We start from the raw sequence: 20807 nt of genomic DNA on the forward strand, positions 1-20807 counted from the left end.
GTGGGACCATGCAGAGGCATATTGGCGACAGTCTCATTGCTCTCGTTTTGTTGTATTTTTCTTATTTCTACACACATATCTGGACCACTCTTCATACGACATCTTTATTTATACCTCATGTAATACACATTCTAAAATCTCCAATGACCTCTCGTCATGGAGAGTTAGCCTCTTTAGGGGTAGGGGGTGGGCGACATAGGAGTTTTTTCCACCAATGCCTTTATCCATAATGTTTGGACATGTAATTTGCTTAAGGGGGGTTGTAATGGAATCATGGCATTTGCTGTAATTGACTAACTGTTTTGCTCTAATTGACTAACTGTACAAAGTGATTTCATTACACATGGCAAAATGATGTGTGTGTGTGTGTGTGAGTGTGTGTGTGTGTGTGTGTGTGTGTTCGTGTTCACATATACACTCCACGCTGATGATGGCCAATGAGCCAGAAATGCATCCGTGGATTGATTGTGGGGAGCGGTTGAGAAGCAAATATTGCATTTAGCGACGGGTCGTTGTATGTTTTTTTCCACAGACTGCAACTAGGCCTGCAGTTTCACTTTTTATTTCTATGTCTATCCCACATATAACTTTTCACAGTGATCACTCATGGAAGATTGATGACAGAGTGTTGACCGACCACATCAACAACGTAGTCGAGTGCACCGAGCAGACAGAGGGAAGAGTTGAACATTAACGGGCTTTTCGGAAGCTAGCTCAGACATACAGGTTTTCAGGAGTGCGTTGATGGGGGTAAGACCAGATAAAAGCCCAGGAAAGATCATGGTACATCTTTCATCCAACGACCGTCTCTTTGCAGGAGGTTTAATGCAGAAGTAAATTGCAACGTGTGTGAGACTTGAAAGGATTGAAAGACATCGCAGGTTATTGAGCGGTTTCTTATTTTCTCCAGATCGACAGATGAGGATGTGCTGAGGCCTGCCTGTAATTGGTGTGAGAAACTTTTCAGCACAAAGTCTGTAAAGTGGTGTATATACAGGGTTTTCCAAAGAGGTGGAGAGGTTATCATTATATAAACCGAGAACTGAAGACTTTTCCACGAGCCAATTGAGGAGAGGAGCCTGGATCTCATTAGCAGAAAGTTAAATGATGTGGGCTGGATTCAGATTTTTCTTCGAAAAAGATATTGTTTCCAGATATGTAGACTCGTGGAGGAACTAATCAAGAGTTGGGAGCAAGTTTCCAGACTGCCAAAGAATGAATGGGGAAAAGTGTGCAATGGGGGAAGAGGAAGATGGTGGGATCCAGGAGCGAGAGTAAGGGGACCCAATGGGAGTAGTGTAGTGTAGGAGAGGGGGATTAGGGTAAAGGGAGAGGCGTGTTTCCTCCATACAGCTTGACATTAGGTAAAGGTTGTTCCATGCTTGCTAGAATATAATGGCTATAGCAACACAAGCTATATCAGGTGAGAGAAGGACGACAATGTGAAAGCATTAAGTGGTGGAAAGTGACAGCAAGATAAAACACTGTAGAGGGAGGGTGGGTGGAAACGTGACATGGGCGTGAGCAGAGGTGGAAGCATGAACAGGTCGGCAGATATGGAGGAGTGGAGGGGGTGAGGGGTGTGGGAGCATGAAGTGGTGGGGGGGGGGGGGGAGGGGCAGTGGGAGGGTGATGTTGAAGCATGAACGCGTTTGGGGGGATGTGTAGACATGAAGGGATGGGGGTGATGTGTAGGCATGAAGGGATGGGGGTGATGTGTAGGCATGAAGGGATGGGGGTGATGTGTAGGCATGAAAGGATGGGGGTAATGTGTAGGCATGAAGGGATGGGGGTGATGTGGGAGCATGAAGGGATGGGGGTGATGTGTAGGCATGAAGGGATGGGGGTGATGTGGGAGCATGAAGGGATGGGGGTGATGTGTAGGCATGTAGGGATGGGGGTGATGTGGGAGCATGAAGGGATGGGGGTGATGTGTAGGCATGAAGGGATGGGGGTGATGTGTAGGCATGTAGGGATGGGGGTGATGTGGGAGCATGTAGGGATGGGGGTGATGTGTAGGCATGTAGGGATGGGGGTGATGTGTAGGCATGTAGGGATGGGGGTGATGTGTAGGCATGAAGGGATGGGGGTGATGTGTAGGCATGAAGGGATGGGGGTGATGTGGGAGCATGAAGGGATGGGGGTGATGTGGGAGCATGAAGGGATGGGGGTGATGTGGGAGCATGAAGGGATGGGGGTGATGTGTAGGCATGTAGGGATGGGGGTGATGTGGGAGCATGAAGGGATGGGGGTGATGTGGGAGCATGAAGGGATGGGGGTGATGTGGGAGCATGAAGGGATGGGGGTGATGTGGGAGCATGAAGGGATGGGGGTGATGTGTAGGCATGTAGGGATGGGGGTGATGTGTAGGCATGTAGGGATGGGGGTGATGTGTAGGCATGAAGGGATGGGGGTGATGTGTAGGCATGTAGGGATGGGGGTGATGTGTAGGCATGTAGGGATGGGGGTGATGTGTAGGCATGTAGGGATGGGGGTGATGTGTAGGCATGAAGGGATGGGGGTGATGTGTAGGCATGTAGGGATGGGGGTGATGTGGGAGCATGTAGGGATGGGGGTGATGTGTAGGCATGTAGGGATGGGGGTGATGTGGGAGCATGTAGGGATGGGGGTGATGTGTAGGCATGTAGGGATGGGGGTGATGTGTAGGCATGTAGGGATGGGGGTGATGTGTAGGCATGAAGGGATGGGGGTGATGTGTAGACATGAAGGGATGGGGGTGATGTGTAGGCATGTAGGGATGGGGGTGATGTGGGAGCATGAAGGGATGGGGGTGATGTGTAGGCATGAAGGGATGGGGGTGATGTGGGAGCATGAAGGGATGGGGGTGATGTGTAGGCATGTAGGGATGGGGGTGATGTGGGAGCATGAAGGGATGGGGGTGATGTGTAGGCATGAAGGGATGGGGGTGATGTGGGAGCATGAAGGGATGGGGGTGATGTGTAGGCATGTAGGGATGGGGGTGATGTGTAGGCATGAAGGGATGGGGGTGATGTGTAGGCATGAAGGGATGGGGGTGATGTGGGAGCATGAAGGGATGGGGGTGATGTGTAGGCATGAAGGGATGGGGGTGATGTGGGAGCATGAAGGGATGGGGGTGATGTGTAGGCATGAAGGGATGGGGGTGATGTGTAGGCATGAAGGGATGGGGGTGATGTGGGAGCATGAAGGGATGGGGGTGATGTGGGAGCATGAAGGGATGGGGGTGATGTGTAGGCATGAAGGGATGGGGGTGATGTGTAGGCATGAAGGGATGGGGGTGATGTGTAGGCATGAAGGAATGGGGGTGATGTGGGAGCATGAAGGGATGGGGGTGATGTGTAGGCATGAAGGGATGGGGGTGATGTGTAGGCATGAAGGGATGGGGGTGATGTGTAGGCATGAAGGGATGGGGGTGATGTGGGAGCATGAAGGGATGGGGGTGATGTGTAGGCATGAAGGGATGGGGGTGATGTGGGAGCATGAAGGGATGGGGGTGATGTGTAGGCATGAAGGGATGGGGGTGATGTGGGAGCATGAAGGGATGGGGGTGATGTGGGAGCCTGGAAGATTGGGGGATGTGGAAGCATGGTGGTGTAGAGGTGGGTGGGTTTGTAGGCATGAAGGGGCAGAGTGGGTGATGTGGAAGCATGAAATGGTGGGAGCGGGGTAATGTGGGACCATTAAGGGGTGGGGTGTTGGTGATGTGGATGTGTGTCGGGAGTACATGACTTATCCAATCTCAACCAAACTTGACAGGAGATCTAAGGGTCACACAATGAAGGTTATAGCGAATTCATTTGCCCCCTTCTCTTCGGGGTTTTTTTTCCACCAAGAGGGTTTGGTTTTCCCCACCATTGGAGTTGCGTGTTGAGGTCTATATCCATGTTAAGATAGCTTTATCGTGACGTTTTACCAAGGCCGTTTCTAATGACGCTAATGATAATGGCATAATTTTCATGTTATTACAAAACAATACTATAACAGCACTCAGTAAAGCGCAAACCTCCACCAAGTTGAACAGTTTGTTTTGTATCCCACTGATAGGCCGGATCTAATTCGGACCTGAACCAAAATATAATCGGCTTGTTCTTGTCACCAAACCAACTCGTCCACCAAGTTTAGCCATAACTCATCCATAACTTTTTGAGATATCCTGCTATATGTTGGTTTGAGCCCTATCTCTCAATGGCGAAGAATCACTTGAAAATTAAATAATTATCATATCCGAATGATATTCCGATCTTTACTAAAATCGAATCAATTCATCCTTGTCACACACACAACCTGTACACCAAGTTCCGTCCAAATCCGTCCACAACTTTTTGAGATATCCTGCTATGTATCGTTTTTGGCTCCATCACTCCATGGTGAACAATCACTTTAAAAGATTCTAGTAGCCGGATCCGAATCCGGATCTTCACCAATATCTAATCATTTCGTCCTTGTCACATACACTACCTTTCTGGCAAATTTCGTCCGAATCCATCCACAACGTTTTGAGATATTTTGTTCACGGACAAATGAAAAATCACTCATTGAGTGACACTTGGAAAAAGAGACCAAAGTAGAATGGCACTCGGTAGAGCATCCTTTTGACCTCACAAATAATTGTTGGTTGAATTATGTGACCTCATATGCAAATCGTCTTCAAATAAAGTTAATCGGATGAAAATTGACAATTTTAGAAATTCGGCCTATGTTGACCTCAAAAATAGTTGATGGTTGGTTTCAGGAAGCTGATATTCTATTCAAATTTCAAGTCAATCGGATGAAAATTGAGGATTTTAGAAATTTGAAATTGTTGTTGACCTTTGGCCTATGTTAACCAAAAAATAGTTGGTGGTTGAATTCAATTAGCTGATATGTGAATCCTATTCAAATTTACAGTCAATCGGATGAAAATTGAGGGTTTTAGAAATTTTAAATGGTTGTTGACCTTTGGCCTATGTTCACCTTTTTGCCGATGCTGACCTCAAAAATAGTTGGTGGTTGAATTCAATTAGTTGATGTGAAAATCCTATTCAAATTTAGTCAATCGGATGAAAATTGAGGATTTTAGAAATTTGAAAAGGTTGTTGACTTTCTGGCCTATGTTGACGTTGTGACCTATGTTGACCTCAAAAATAGTTGGTGGTTGAATTCAGTTCGCTGATATGAAAATCGTATTCAAATTTCAAGTCAATCGAATGAAAATTGAGGATTTTAGAAATTTGAAGAAAAGTGGTTGACCTTTTGGCTATGGTTGACCTTTTGACCTAAAAAATAAATGGGGTTGGATATATGGGATTCTGTCGGACCACCAACTCTGCCGTTTGGTGAAGTTTTGTGAAGATCGGTTTAAAATTGTGACCGATAGACAAGTATAATTGAGCAGGCAGGCAAACAAACACACACACACACACACAAACACACACAAACACACACACACACACACACACACACACACACACACACACACACACACACACACACATAAACACACACACACACACACACATAAACACACACACATAAACACACATAAACACACACACACAAACACACACACAAACACACAAACAAAGTGGAGTGATCAACATGTCATTTTTTTTTTTGTTTTTACCAATTAACAGACATACAGGAGTGAAAACATAATCTCCATCCACCTTCTGTGGCGGAGGTAATTAATACTCATAATATCCGGTGTAATCGTGTTTATAAATAATCAAATACATATAATATGTAATATAATCAAATGCCGTGCGAATGTTTATAAATAGTGTATTGTGCCGTTGTCGTGGGAGCATCGACCCCGACCAGAACTAAAAATATTAGAATCGACAAATAAGTTTGATTACATTTTGAAACATTGCTATCGCTGTTTAACACTAAACTGAAAGGGAAGAAACCCGGGTGTGTTCAGTAACCAAGCAGCTAGCAAGCGCTTGCCAAACCAGCCGTTCCCTATCAACTGGAGTGCTTGCTTGAATGCTTAAACCACTTGGCGAGCTCTCTACAAAAAACTTGGTAAATTAGCCACCGCCCCCCCCCCCCCCCGCTCCCCTCCAATGTTCTGGAGGCCTGGTCCTAGATCTACTACTGGAATCTATATTTCCCGTAGAGTAATGACCCTTCCTGCCACCCCCGAAGTGAGTGGGTGTACTAGTTGATTAAATAACTCGTACAAATGGAAGTATTTCGATGGGCATGAATAAAGAACAAAACCAGACATCATTGCTGCTGACAAACCGGACACCATCTGTTTAACAGAATCCTTTCTCCCACAAGACATCCCTGACTCCGTGGTGTCTCTCCCTGGCTATTGTCTCCTCCGATTTGATAGGCCTGAACTCCGCCCTGATGGCGGAGTTGCACTTTACATCAATAACTAAATTTCTTACTGCCCTTGTACTGATCTTACACCTCCAATCCCCCAGGAGTACCTCTGGCTGCGACTTCCACTCTGCTTCCACCTCTTGTAAATGTGTATTCTACCGTCCTAACAGTGATGACTCCATCTACATCTCTCTCGGACATGGACCAACTTTTAACCACTCATCCCAACTCTATCTCATATGTGGTGATTAAAATTGTCACCAGACAACCTGGCTGGGATAGTACCCTCTCACCAGCTATGGCACATTACCAAAAGACTTATGTGACTCCATGGGACTGACTCAATCTGTGAATGTAACAACCTGGATTCCTCCCAGTGGCAAATCCTCCCTTCTGGACTTGGTGATGACAAACTTTCCCGCAAATGTCTTCTGCTCTTACTCTGCTCCAATTGGTTAATCTGATCAAATGCTTGTGAAACTCAGCATCTCACTGGCTATTCTCAGAGAGCTGCCTCAATGCCGGCGGGTCTGGCATTTCACTCAAGCAGATTGACAAGGACTGCAAGCAGCCATCTTTCTTCAGGAACTAGTCATATCTACTGCTTCTGATATTAACTCAGCCTGGGAATTCATCCACAGAAACCTGCTCCCTCTCGTACACAGATTCATTCCATCTCATCTTCAGTTGACATTCCCTTCTTCCTGCGCATTGTTCACTGAATCCTGTGGTGAGGCAAATGCTCTGAAACAAGTTGCCTTATCTTCCCGGAAAGCAAAGAACAGAAGGCCCTCTCAGATTATTCCACAAAGCCCATAACAAATGTGTGCCCACTCTCTGGAGAACCAGAAAATATCATCTGTCCAACCTCGAGAATGAACCTTCAAACTTGTCCCCTCTAAAACCTGGTGGCACCTTGTTAGGCCTGCCTCTGGTGTGTGCTCCCCTTCCATCCCTTCCCTCTCTTCAAATGGTACCCCAGTCGACTGTGCTCGTCAGAAGGCCGAATGCCTAAATTCTGTTTGCTTTGAAATCTTTTCTCCAAACGCTCACTCTGTGTACCCGTCCTTCCCAGTCATACCCAACTGCTCATGGACTCTATATTTTGCAACTGAGAGGGTTCTTTCAACCCTAGACTCTGATTCTGCCACTGGACCGGACGGTATCATCTCACTTGTCCTAAAAACCTGCTCTGCTGCTCCTGCACATCCTCTCTGCCCAAGGTCATCTTCATTCTGCTTGGAAATCCGCTAACATCGCTGCATTACAATAAACACAGGGGCAATACCCCTGGTGCTCACCTGGTAGAATAAACGGTATACTGCACCAACTAAAGGTATTTTAATCTAATTTCAATGCTTTCTCAAAGACAGGGCAGCACTAACATCATACTAACATAATCATAAGACCTTAAACAAACAAACAAAAAAATACTTATTTTGGGGGGTCGTGGAAGAGCTAACATTAAGGACAAAAAAACAAACGGACACATGAGACGACATAAATGGAGTGGGAGACAAGATGGGGAGAGAGGGGGAAGCACACAAGTACAACATTTGAGAGCAGGGACATCGGGAGATCTGTGGGAGGGAGAGGGCTTGGGGGGAGGAGGCGTGGGAAGGGGGGTGGGGTGGGAGAGGTAAAAAAAAACAACACATGGACACTGCTAGGACTTCAAGGAAAGAAGTTGGTATTTCAAAAAAGTGGATCTGGGGTGAATTAACGGGGGTAGAAAAGATCAAGGTTTTGGATGGGGAAGATAAGAGATGGTGGTGAACTGCTGTTTTAAAGACCTGGAGGGAGGAGTGGGATTGAAGGGAGTGGGGGAGTTTGTTCCAGAGGCGGGAGAAAAGAGGAATGAAAGAGTGAAGGTGAGCAGAGAGCCGAGATTTTGGCAGTTTAACCATAAGAGGGTTGCAGGCAGATCTTGTGCGACCTGTAGGAGTATTTGGGGGGACAGAGCACAGACAGGGCTGGGGGGGGGGGGGGGGAGGCTAGGCCAGAGAGGAGTCGGTAGAAGACAGAAAGACCACCAACCTGCCTGCAGTGGGTGAGTGAAAGGCCCTCACAATCGGCTTCATCGCGGGAGATTTCAATAATTCTGAATGCTTTGGTTTCTACAGCGTGAAGACAAGCTAGGTGTGAGGCAGGAGCACCGGCCCAGAGGGGAGAACAGTATTCCATTGAGCTGTGGATGAAAGCCTTGTATGTGGTGAGGAGCTCAGGTATGCCAAGGAAGGACTTCGCACGACGGAGGATGCTCAGTCGGCGACTGGCTTTGGAGGCCAGATTTGAAATGTGGTTTTCCCAGGAAAGATCATGGCAGATTGTGAGACCCAAGAGCTTGAGTGACAGGACTTCTTGGAGAGGATTATTGAGAAAATAGATGGGAGGGTTGTCCAGATGGTCTTTTCTGAGAGACATAGTGAGAGTGTGAGATTTGTCAGGATTGACCCTTAAGTCTTAAGACCCTTAAGATATTCATTTGTGTAAGGTCTTAGTCTAATTCCATAAACCAGGTATTCCAGGTGCTGTCAGAGCAAGTGGTCCAGACGTGTTGTTAGCTGCCCATGGAGTTGGTCCATCATGACCGATCCAGCGTTTCCTCAAGTTGTTGTGCAGTCACGTGCTAGACCCCCTAGCGGGGTGGTGGTGCTTATATTGTTGGAGGTAAAGCATTCTCTTATTGATTGCTGCAGTTTGTTTCAGCTGGAAGAGAAGCCATTTCTCCAGAATCTTCAAAGAGCTGGTGGCTGTGACTTTGTCCCAGAGGAAAAATGGACTGATAATGCTGCCAGACCGGACCACCGACGACAACCTTGGGTGAGTGAATTGGTGTTTGTGCCACATGATGAGAGCTCTTCGGCCCTATAAACACAATTATATGATTGTTCGTGCCGCCATCCAAATGGAAATTTTCCACATCTGCAAACAAGACGTGATTGAGAAAAGTATCATCTGGTGCATTTATCTCTCAACATGTCCTGAGCAAATGCCATGCGAGTAGCTTGAACCTCCTCGGTTATCTCGCGGAGAAGGAGCATTCAATTTTCTATCGATGTTCCAAAGGCCCCAAGGACCTTGGCACCTGCCTCCTCATGCACTCGTTTTGGCCAAGGCTCGTGCGGTGTGCTCGGTGCTCCTACCTGAACTTGTGATGAACAACCACTACTAAATGGGTCTCAACGCTGCAATGTTAAAATCGCTGATTTGGATTTCAAGTCGTCATAATTTCATCGTCTTTCCTGGAAAGGGAAACACCACCACGAATGAGAAACCCAAGTCGAATCAAAGTCCAGGTTATATGGTTTAAATCGATCGTTTTATTAATGGACGCCCTGCATAATTGAATACAAAATATTGCTTCCTGAAAGAGCAAAATGACAGATGGTGGAAGGCCTACATAGTGACAGTGGAGTGGAGAAACCTTCCCGCAAATGTCTTCTGCTCTTACTCTGCTCCAATTGGTTCATCCGATCATGTGCTTGTGAAAGTCAACATTGCATTGGCTATTCTCAGAGTGTTGCCTCAATGGCGGCAAATTTGGCATTTCACTCGAGCAGATTGGCAGGGACTGCAAGCAGCCACCTTTCTTCAGGACTGGTCACCCATATCTACTGCCCGTGATGTTAACTCGGCCTGGGAATTATTTCACAGATACCTCGTCTTGTCTCATTACGACCAGACTGTAAACAAGCAGGTGGATGAATGACACAGTCGAACGAGAAAAGAAATAAATCAACTCCATCGGAGCTGCCAATGATATTGAGAGCTCTGCATCCCACAGCATCCAGGACACTTGCCCATTGGCAGGAGAGCATTGCACCATTGAGGAATGGACAAAGGCCTTGTAGTCTGAGATGTCCAAATGTACCAAGGAAGGACTTGACACAACAAAGGATACACAATTTGTAGCTGGCATTGGGAGCCAGCTTGATCATGTTGTCTACTTGTAGGAAAGCTTGTGGCTGATGGTGAGGCCTTGAAATCCAAAGCTTCTTTCTTTCCACCAGCCTCACAACTCATACGATTGACCATTCCACTCTCATTAGGAGTCGCTCACGTGCTCCCTTTGATGATCTTTAATCGTCTATTGCCTTGAGTCTTCCAACAATTTTGTCTGCCACAAGGATGCGGTAACATTCGATTAATTAATGTCAGCAGCAGAGCAGCGCAAGAGTTTGTCCAAGAAGGAGGAAAAAAAACTTCTAACAACATAAAGATTTGGTCCAGAGTGCTATCTCGTATATACCAGCTGTACAGAAATGCCGGAAGAAAGAGTTTACGTCATCAAAAGCAACAGTTCCTCTCAAACACGTCGGCCCGAAGTGGATAAAAGATGAAGAAGCATGGCGAACTGCATGGGAGATGTACGAAACCTTTTAAAGCTCAGCGTGTGTGTTCGTTCCGGTGTTAACAACTGTTGTGAATCTGGTGTGGTGCGTTCAAGGAGGAAGTTCGACTGATGGGAAGTAATTGGGCAGTTTGAGAACGGGGACAGCTTTAGATGTGCTCCATTACCAATGCCATCACCTCGATGAGGGTACGGAGGCCGGAAAGTCTGTACCTGAGGAAATTGACCATATCGCTCTCGTATCTTTGCAAATAACAGCGAGAGTCCATGAAATAGCACAGATTGTCTGAGGACACCTGTAGGTTTGGAGCATTTCCATTTTATCAACACAAGCTTGCTTTTGCACCAAGTGGACAACTCGTCATCTCTTTTTCTTCTTCTCGAGATTGTGTAAATTAGTGTAACATTACTGGCTTGATTAGATACGGGGTCACAGAGTATCAAATCGATTTCGTCCTCGTGGCAGATGAATGTGAAGATAGATGGTTGGAATTTAAGATTCAGGGATGGACTCTCCTACCAAGAAAAATAAAAATTCAGAAATCTTTCCAACCTACAATGCTGATTTCTAAACGGAGCCCCGTGTTTCCTTCTGGGCACACCGATGAATGTTCACAGTGGATAGTACCACAGGGTGGACCAGATAAAAGGAGAACAGACATCACAGGAATCTTGGTACTCGTATACAGCACGTTGGGATTGTGTTTGTGATTCAGGATTAGGGCGCGAGAGGTAAGATAGAAACAGGTGCCGCGATGAAATATCCAGTGTCCCCATCATGACGTGGTTTGGTTTTTGAATCACAACTTTGGAAAAAGGATAAAACACTTCCCTGTGAACGTACATCTCACATTTGGCCAACGGGCACCTACCACTCCTCTCAGCAATTTGCCATACCTGCTAAACGCTGGCGATTTGGTCAATAGGAAATTGTTCAATCACGACTCTAAGCAGCAGCACACTCAAAATCCACGACCAATTCGTACATACGGGATTTTTTGCGAATCCCCATCCACCTTAGGCTCGCTTCCACCATGTCTTCGATGCCTCTTCGTATTGGGCCAGGAGTGATCTTGAGAATGCCTTTGCCATTCAGACCAGACCCAGGCACAGATAAAGAATGAGCACGTCATTTTTACTTGTTTTTATTTGTCCAAGTCTTCCTCTATCTTGGCCAACACCTCTGCTGTTGGTGTTTAGTCCTCCCTCCAACTGTTTCTTTTGTTCTGTTTTGTGTGTTTTACATCCTTGTTACAGCCTGGTTTTTTTTTGGCTATTACATCCTGATCCATTTAGTGTACCAGCTTTTCCATGAGCCTCGACTATGTATCCAAAAAAACCTCCTTTAGAGAAAAAGCTGTAACATCCCATTTTCTGCTTTAAGATAAAGGTCCGAGTAACCCCCTCCCCTTCCTCCTCCCTCTCCCCCTGGTTACATGTGTCGTCCATTGTGCACCTAACCCAAGAGCATCATTTCATCAGCATTATTGGCAACTTCTTTTTTCTGTTCCTTTATCACCAACACTCCCAAGCAGGAATATGACCTTGTGCGCATATTTGGAAATTTCGCAGATCGTCTGATCAATGAATGAAGTGCTCATGGGACAACTTGTTTGAATTTCTTCCTAAAATAGTGAGGGCCTCTTGATGCTTCACCCCCCTCGGCACAAATTGTGTGATCTGAGCCAAAATTGATATGCTATCCAGGAAGGAGCCGATTGTATAAATTAAGGTGTTGTTTCGATAAATGCATCACCATTCAAGTATATCCTGCTCATAGGTGTATGACCTCTCGCAGTGTTGTCTCCAGAGGGCATCTGTTTTGATGCTTGGAGTCACTTTTAAATTTCATACATTTCCATTATTGAACAAATGTACAAATGCGAGGACCTTGTTCTGAAATCACTCAAACGAGGCTTAGTAGTATAGTTTGGCCACATGACATAATTCGGACCTTTCTCGGTCTGCAGTAATCTGGAGCCAGAAACACGGGTGACTCCTCAACTAAAGTGAACCATGTGTTGTAATTTAAAAAAAATTTTTTTTTACAATATCTAAAACGAATAAAATACAGACCTCAAAACTGCAAGAACTTTCAACACTAGTTTGGTCTCTTCATACCACTGTTCCCTGGTGTTAATAATCCTTGATTGTTCTCTCTTCATGTACCCACTTCCAGGTCTCAAAGAGCAATGAGGATGGGAAGTGCCCAACGTGCATGGGGCTTCACGCTGGCTCCTTCCTCAAGCACAGCTCGTGGTCTGCTCTTATGGTCAGCCAGGGCCGCGACCCGTCCACTCGCCAGCCAACTTCGTTCCGGGGTCCTCCTGACCGCCCTAGGGACCGGGGAGGTTCCATAATGCGGAGACCCTCTCCGCTCGCCGAACTTGGCTGGAAACCGGGTCCTCGGGCGCCGCCGGAGCTACCCTGGAATGTGCCCGAGTTAACAAGAAAGATGTCTGAAAAAACACATTTTCTCCAGGTAAGCCTCCGTCGACACCAACCAGTCTATCTGTCTCCGAAGATATAACTTCACCTTGCAAGATGTGCTGAGAAGGTGTACCTAGATGTTTGTTGCACTGGTTTGTGCATCATTTTATGTTTATTATGCAGTTTATTTGACATTTGTTCATTTTCTTTCACAGCTCATCTATCTATAATTCCAGTAATCTCTGTCTGTACGTTTGTACGTTTGTACGTTTGTACGTTTGTCTGTTTGTCTGTGACCGCTGTTTCTCGACAACTACCGGTCCGATATACTTGAAACTTGCCAGGTATATTGCTGGGGACCCGAGGATGTGCCTTTTCAAGGTTTGAAATTAATCGGACAAGTACTTACCGAGCTATGGCGATTTAGCCGTTCGCCGTTCGCTTTGCCGTTGCGAATGGACCAAACCATTCATGTAAATAGAGGGGGGGGGGGGGGGTTCTGTGGTCGTTCGCTTTGGCTTTGCGAATGGACCAAACCATTCATGTAAATAGAGGGGGGGGTTCTGTGGTCGTTCGCTTTGGCTTTGCGAATGGACCAAACCATTCATGTAAATAGAGGGGGGGGGTTCTGTGGTCGTTGCGAATGGACCAAACCATTCACATCGAATCATCGAATCACATCGAATGGACCAAACCGTTCGCTTTGGACCAAACCATTGCATGTAAATAGAGGGGGGGGTTCTGTGGTCGTTGCGAATGGACCAAACCATTCATGTTTTTTTTTTTGTTTTTTTTGGCAAGGAACGGGCACCCACGTACGGGCACGTCCTAGCTTATATATAGTACGGGCATGCCCTAGTATTGTACAATATGACAAATAATTCTGAGACTTAATTTGAGGTTATATTTTTTAATGCACTTTTGCAGATCATGCCCACTTAATCCCGCCCTTATCACAATCACACTCCCATCGAGAATGATGTCAAATAAGGGGATACAAGGAACGTTGATTCAGGAGGACATTTGGCCCATCATGTTTATGCTATGTGAAGGTGAAATGGGGAGAGATATAATTGGGCAGTTACAGGGACATTGAGGTGCACACAGTACTGTACGTACAAAATATTACCTTTTCACAGTCTTGTGCCACACCAGAACTTGCTGCCAGGGCTCTGACTAATAGGGTGCGCCTGCCACACATACACCCTACTTCAGCATCCATTGCACACTTTATGAGGACTTTGAATTGTCGCCAGGATGTGGTGTGGGCCATCCTTAGAATGGACGTTAAACTGGATGTCCCGTCTGCCAGCATTAGTTGTTGGACATTGAAGATTCAACCGAGTCCTTCGCGAAGAGTAGGCGAGCTATCGCCGGCATCATGAACAAATTCTGTGCACTCGGTTGAGTATCCTGTGTAGGAGTGGCGATCTGTCCAGTATTGTAACCATGGCCAAGAAACTACTTCAGCACAACCGACGCTCTGCACATGATGATGATGATTATTATTATCTATCTATAATTCCAGTAATCTCTGTTTGTACGTTTGTACGTTTGTCTGTGACCGCTGTTTCTCGACAACCACGGGTCCGATATACTTTTAACTTGCCAGGTATATTGCTGGGGACCCGAGGATGTGCCTTTTCAAGGTTTCATATTAATCGGACAATTACTTACCGAGCTATGTCCAAAAAACGATTCAACCAATCAGAGAGCAGCGAACTATCGCGTGTGCCGAACGTGGCGGACACACTCTGCCTCGGATGGCACATTTGAGAGCGTATTCATTTATTTCACGTTTGCAAACTATGTTGGCGTTAAACTATGTTTTAAAACTAATAATAAAACTAATAAAAACGAATTTGCGATTCATTCGCTTTCCTGCGCGTTTGTGCACGCGATGGCGATTTCTTTACCAAACTCCGGAAGCCGTTCGCTTTGGACCAAACCATTTCATGTAAATAGAGGGGGGGGATATAATTTTAGATATAGATATAGTACGGGCAATGCCCTAGTATTTCCAATGCAAATGGGGCTTCTGTTGTCTTTCAATGTTTGGCCTTTATGATTGTTTGGTTTCTTCCCTTGGTTGGAATGTCCCTTAGCATATTTCAGCATGTGGAACAGAGACCTCCCACATCCCCAAAGTATCCCCATGTTGTTGTTGAGCATGTTATGATGTTTTCTGTTCGGAAATAGTTCTGTTCTCAAATCTTTGTTTCCAAGAACTCTGTTGGAGGTGAAAAACTGAACCCGCACATCCTCCCATTTGGTTTTTTCCTATACGAAGTCGAGGCTTGTATAAGAGCGAACACATACAACATATAATAGAGGGAGCGGGAGACAAGAGGGGGTAAGAGAGAGAGGGAAGAACAAGGACATCGATTGGGAGATCTGTGGAAGAGAGAGGGCTGGGGCACGGGGTACACGGGATAAACAAGATGGACACTACAGGGGATTTCAGGAAAGAAATCGGGGAATTTGAATGAGGTGGGTTTGGGGTGGATTAACGGGGGTAGAAAAGATCAAGGCTTTGGATGGGGGAAAGATATAGGATGGTGGTGAATAGCTGTTTTGAAGGCTTGGAAGGAAGAGTGGGATTGAAGAGAGTGTGGGCGATTGTTCCAGAGATGGGAAAAAAGAGGAATGAAAGAATGAAAGTGAACAGAGAGTCTTGATTTTGGCAGCTTCACCAGAAGAGGCAATAACAACAACAACAACAACAACAACAGGCATTTGCGTCCTGCAGGAACACTTGGGGGACAGAGCGCAGACAGAGGTGGGAGAGCAAGGCCGAAGAGGCGTCTGTAGTAGATAGAAAGACCGCCAACCTGCCTGCGGTGAGCGAGTGAAAGGCCCTCAGAATCAGCTGCATCACGGGGAGATACCAACGATTCTGAATGCTTTCATCAAGCATTCAGAATGAATTTCATCAATGAACAGTATTCCATCAAGCTGCGGTTGAAAGCTTTATATGTGGTGAGGAGCTCAGAGGTGCCAAGGAAGGACTTCGCACGACGGAGGATGCCCAGTCGGCTTTGGAGGCCAGCTTGGAAATGTGGTTTTCCCAGGAAAGATCATGGCAGATAGTGAGATCCAAAAGTTTGAGTGACAGAACTTCTTTGAGAGGATTGTTGAGAAAGTCTATTGGGGGTGGGAGGTTATCCAGATGGTGCTTTCGGAGAGACATCGTGAAATTTTCTTAGTGTTTGACCAGTGTGTGATTTTGTCCAGGTCTGCAGAGAGTGAAGAGGCTGCTCTCTGCCGATCTGATGGTTCAGATATGGAGCGGTAGAGAGTGGAGTAATCAGCAAAGACATAGAGGATTTTCCAGAGTCGGCGGGATCATTGATACACAGCAACAACAACTGTTGTAAGAATCAGATCTACAACATTGTCCCAATAGTGAGTTTAATTCAGAATGGATCTCTAGCAACACCTGCAAGAAATCAATAAGCATCATATCAGTATTCAGTAATCATAGAAGTGATGATGGATTTGCAATTAGTACAAGCAAGCCTGGAACATCTAGTAATACGCACCATCTGAGTATGCACTACACCACACAGAATAAATGTCACAGGAATGATCGTAGCGCTGTCCGTCCGAGTTCTTATGGGAGCCTCTCAGTGGTCAGAGGCAGCATAGCACCTGGGTTCAACTTAGACACAATTTCATTACATTCTCCCCTACGTTAAAACTTCACCACCTCTAGGGTGGAAATCAAGCAAGCAAAGCATAGCAGCAGAGTAATCGGTTAGTAACGGTCCATGTCAGTCAGTCCAACCATAGCGGTCGGGGCGGCGAATTTCTATTCCGGCGCGTGTCCGATAGACACCGGATACCACATCCCCGAGGCCAGAATCCCCCGCATCAGAATGTCCGCCTAAATCGGTTGATGGCGGTGGCCCCACAAAGCCATCCGGATCGGGTGAATGTGGCGATGGGGTAGCCGGTAGATTCTCCATTGTTGGATCAACTGTACCGTAAGCCAGCTCGTCAATATCCCCACATGGGCAAGATGGCGCACCGAGACTGTGGACTCCCGTCCATTGGGCAACAGTACACGAGCGTGCTCGGGATTGGTTTGGAGAATATGCACCTTGTCAACGAGCGGGTCATATTTACTTGAGCGAACCGCACGTTTGAGGAAGGCCGGTCCGGGCTCAGCAAGCCAGCCCGGCAGAGGACGGGCACCGCCCGAACGACACGAGTAATGGAACATACGGTCGTGGGGAGTTTGATTAGTAGCGGTGCACAATAAAGTCCTGATCGAACTTAACGCCCCGGGTCGCGACCAAGCCTATCGGTCCAGTCCTAGTCCACGGGACTTAAGGCTCAGAGTAACGGCTCTCCATATGATGCCATTAAATCGTTCCACCTGTCCGTTCGCCTGTGGCCTGTACGGAGTAGTATAGCTAGAAGCGATATTACGCTGGAGCAAGAAGATTCTCACATCCTAGGACAAGAACACCACGCCTCGATCGGTGTGCACATCGCCGGATTCCCAAACATGGAAAACAAGTTCTGCAGACACCGGATAACCGTAGCAGCAGACATATCGCTACACGGGAAAGCAAAAGGGAATCTAGAGCACTCATCAACTATCGTGAGTAGATAACGAGAACTACTCGAAGCCGGTGAAGCCGGCAGGGGTCCTTTGAAGTCCATTGCCAATCTCTCCCACGGCCGTGTGGCCTGGACCAGCATACCCATCCGAGGGTTGTAGAAGCGAGGTTTGAGTTCAGCACAAACAGAACAAGTGCGACAGAGCCGACGAATATCCTCAATGGAATAGGGCAAGTTACGACTGCGCACATAATGAGCTAAACGCGTCATGCCGGAATGGCACAAGGTGTCATGAAGGATGCGCAAATCCTCAAAGGAGGTGAGACTCACACACACCGCAGGCCGTGATAAAGCATCTGCAACGAGGTTATCCCTCCCCGGGCGATATTTGATAGTGTAACAGAAATCGGCCAGCTCAATCTGCCAGCGAGTGATTTTCTCATTCTTAATGCATTGAGCATGTTGTGTGTCGTACATAAAGGCAACACTCTGTTGATCCGTGATGATCTGAAAACATCGACCGAGCAAATATGGACGCCAACGCCTGATCGACTCGATGATGGCATACGCCTCCTTTTCGACAGACAAGTGTCTTCGTTCCGCGGAGGAGAGAGTCCTTGAAAAGAAGGCCACAGGTCGCCCCCCTTGAGAGAGTGTAGCAGCTATCGCGTGGGCCGACGCATCGCTTTCCAAACCAAAGGACTTGTTTTCGCCAATCGTCGACACAGCGGCGCCAGCTATGTCGTACTTCAGGCCATGGAAAGTGGCCTTAGCAGCGTGACTCATGGGGAATGCATTGCAATCCACAAGTGGACAAAACTTCTCGGAGAAATTTTGAGGCATTTTAAGGCCATTTTCCCTGCTAGAGGGGGGGGGGGGGGGGGAGTTAGCCTATTCGTCTCCTGGAAAGCAAATCCAACGGAAGGAAATCTCATTTCCTTTCACAAAGCCCGAAACAAGTGTGTGACCACCCTCAGGAGAGCCAGGAAACAATATCTCTCCGTTCTCAGGACCGAACTCTCTTATCTGTCTCCCTCTTCCAAATCCTGGTGATGTCTGGTCAAATCTGTTTCTGGTGTTTGTTCCCCCTCCATCCCCTCCCTCACCTCAAATGGCCACACGGCTGACTCCGCACGTGAAAAAGCTGAATGCCTCAACTCTGTGTTTGCCTCTAAATCTTGTGTCCCAATCCCATCCCACTTTGTACCCACCGTACCTAGTCGTAGCCAGCTGCTCCTGGACTCTGTGTCCTTTCCCCCTGACAAGGTGGAAAAGTTTCTGTCAACCCTCGACTCTGATTCTGCAACTGGACCTGATGGCATCAGCCCACGGGTCCTAAAATCCTGTTCTTCCGCTCTTTCACTCCCTCTCTCTGTTCTCTTCACCCTTTCTTTTGCTCAAGGTCATCTTCCATCTGCTTGGAAATCTGCCAACATCACCGCTTTGCACAAAAAAAGGTGCAAAAACAGATCCCAGCAACTACAGACCAATCAGCCTTCTCCCAATTATCAGCAAAGTCATGGAATCCATCATTGCTTCAGATATGAAATCTTTCCTCTTCTCCAATGGCTTGATCTCTGATCATCAATTTGGTTTCAGACCTGGTCACTCTACTCTGGACATGCTGCTTCTGCTTTCTCAACAATGGATGGAGGTCCTCAATGCCAAACAGGAAATTAGAGCAGTCTCCCTTGACATATCACGTGCCTTCGATACGGTCTGGCACCCCGCTCTGCTCACCAAACTCTCCTCTTTTGGTATCCATGGAAATCTCCACGCATGGCTGGCGGACTTCCTCTCTAGTCGTAGTCAATGTGTGGCCCTGAATGGGTTTCTCTCATCTCCTCTTCCTGTTCAGGCTGGAGTTCCCCAAGGCAGTGTTCTGGGCCCTGTGCTTTTTCTGGTCTTCATCAATGATCTCTCTGACTCTCTTGAAAATCCTCTCTATCTCTTTGCTGATGACTCTACTCTCTGTCGCTCCATTCTTCATCCCTCAGATCGGCAGTCTGCAGCCTCCTCACTCTCTGCACATCTGGACAAAATCACAGACTGGGCAAACAAGTGGAACATGTCTTTCAATCCTGACAAATCTCACACTCTTACGATGTCTCTCCGAAAAGACCGACTGGACAACCCTCCCATCCACTTTCTGAATAATCCTCTCCAAGAAGTTCTGTCACTCAAGCTTTTGGGTCTCACTATCTGCCATGATCTTTCCTGGGAAAACCACATTTCAAATCTGGCCTCCAAAGCCAGTCGCCGACTGGGCATCCTCCGCCGTGCGAAGTCCTTCCTTGGCACACCTGAGCTCCTCACCACATACAAGGCTTTCATCCACAGCTCAATGGAACACTGCTCTCCCCTCTGGGCTGGTGCTCCTGCCTCACACCTAGCTCGTCTTCACGCTGTTGAAACCAAAGCATTCAGAATCATTGGAATCTCCTGCGATGAAGCTAACTCCAAGGGCCTCTCACTCACTCACCGCAGGCAGGTTGGTGGTCTTTCCGTCTTCTACCGACTCCTCTCTGGCCTTGCCCCCCCAGCTCTCTCTGGGCTCTGTCCCGCAAATATTCCTACAGGTCGCACAAGATCTGCCTGCAACCCTCTTATGGTTAAACTGCCAAAATCAAGACTTTCTGCTCACCTTCACTCCTTCATTCCTCTTTTCTCCCGCCTCTGGAACAAACTCCCTCACTCTCTTCAATCCCACTCCACCCTCCAAGTCTTTAAAACAGCTGTTCACCACCATCTCTTATCTTCCCCCATCCAAAACCTTGATCTTTTCTACCCCCGCTAATTTCACCCCAAATCCACTTTTTTGAAATACCAACTTCTGTCCTGGAGGTCCTTGGTGTCCTTGTGTTTTATACTTCTCCTCCCCCCCCCCCCCCCCCCTTCCCACGCTTCCTCCCCCCAAGCCCTCTCCCTTCCACACATCTCCCTGCGCTCAAATGTTGTGTTTTTGTGCTTCCCCTTCTCTCCCCATCTTGTCTTCTGCTCCCACTTTTTATATATTTTATTTGTCTGGTTGATTTGTTTGTGATGAATGTTTGCCCTTACAAGAGCCTTGATCTTGTAAAAAATGTATATATATATAAAAAAAATTACCCTACATTTTGCAGGTGTGCTGTTGAATACC

The 20807-nt window shown here is 46.9% G+C and overlaps 1 protein-coding gene across 1 annotated transcript in view; it reads left to right on the forward strand.

The window, feature by feature from the left end:
* LOC137422310 (disks large-associated protein 2-like) overlaps positions 1-20807 on the forward strand; it is a 152482-nt gene that overhangs the window by 106950 nt on the left and 24725 nt on the right. Inside the window, exons 5-6 of the mRNA XM_068109062.2 lie at positions 9025-9138; positions 12849-13151. Coding sequence (XP_067965163.1) covers positions 9025-9138; positions 12849-13151 — 417 coding nt within the window. The remainder of the gene's footprint in view (positions 1-9024; positions 9139-12848; positions 13152-20807) is intronic.

The sequence above is a fragment of the Myxine glutinosa genome, chromosome 2 (genome assembly GCF_964187855.1).
Source record: "Myxine glutinosa chromosome 2, kmMyxGlut1.1, whole genome shotgun sequence".
Classification (NCBI taxonomy): domain Eukaryota; kingdom Metazoa; phylum Chordata; class Myxini; order Myxiniformes; family Myxinidae; genus Myxine; species Myxine glutinosa.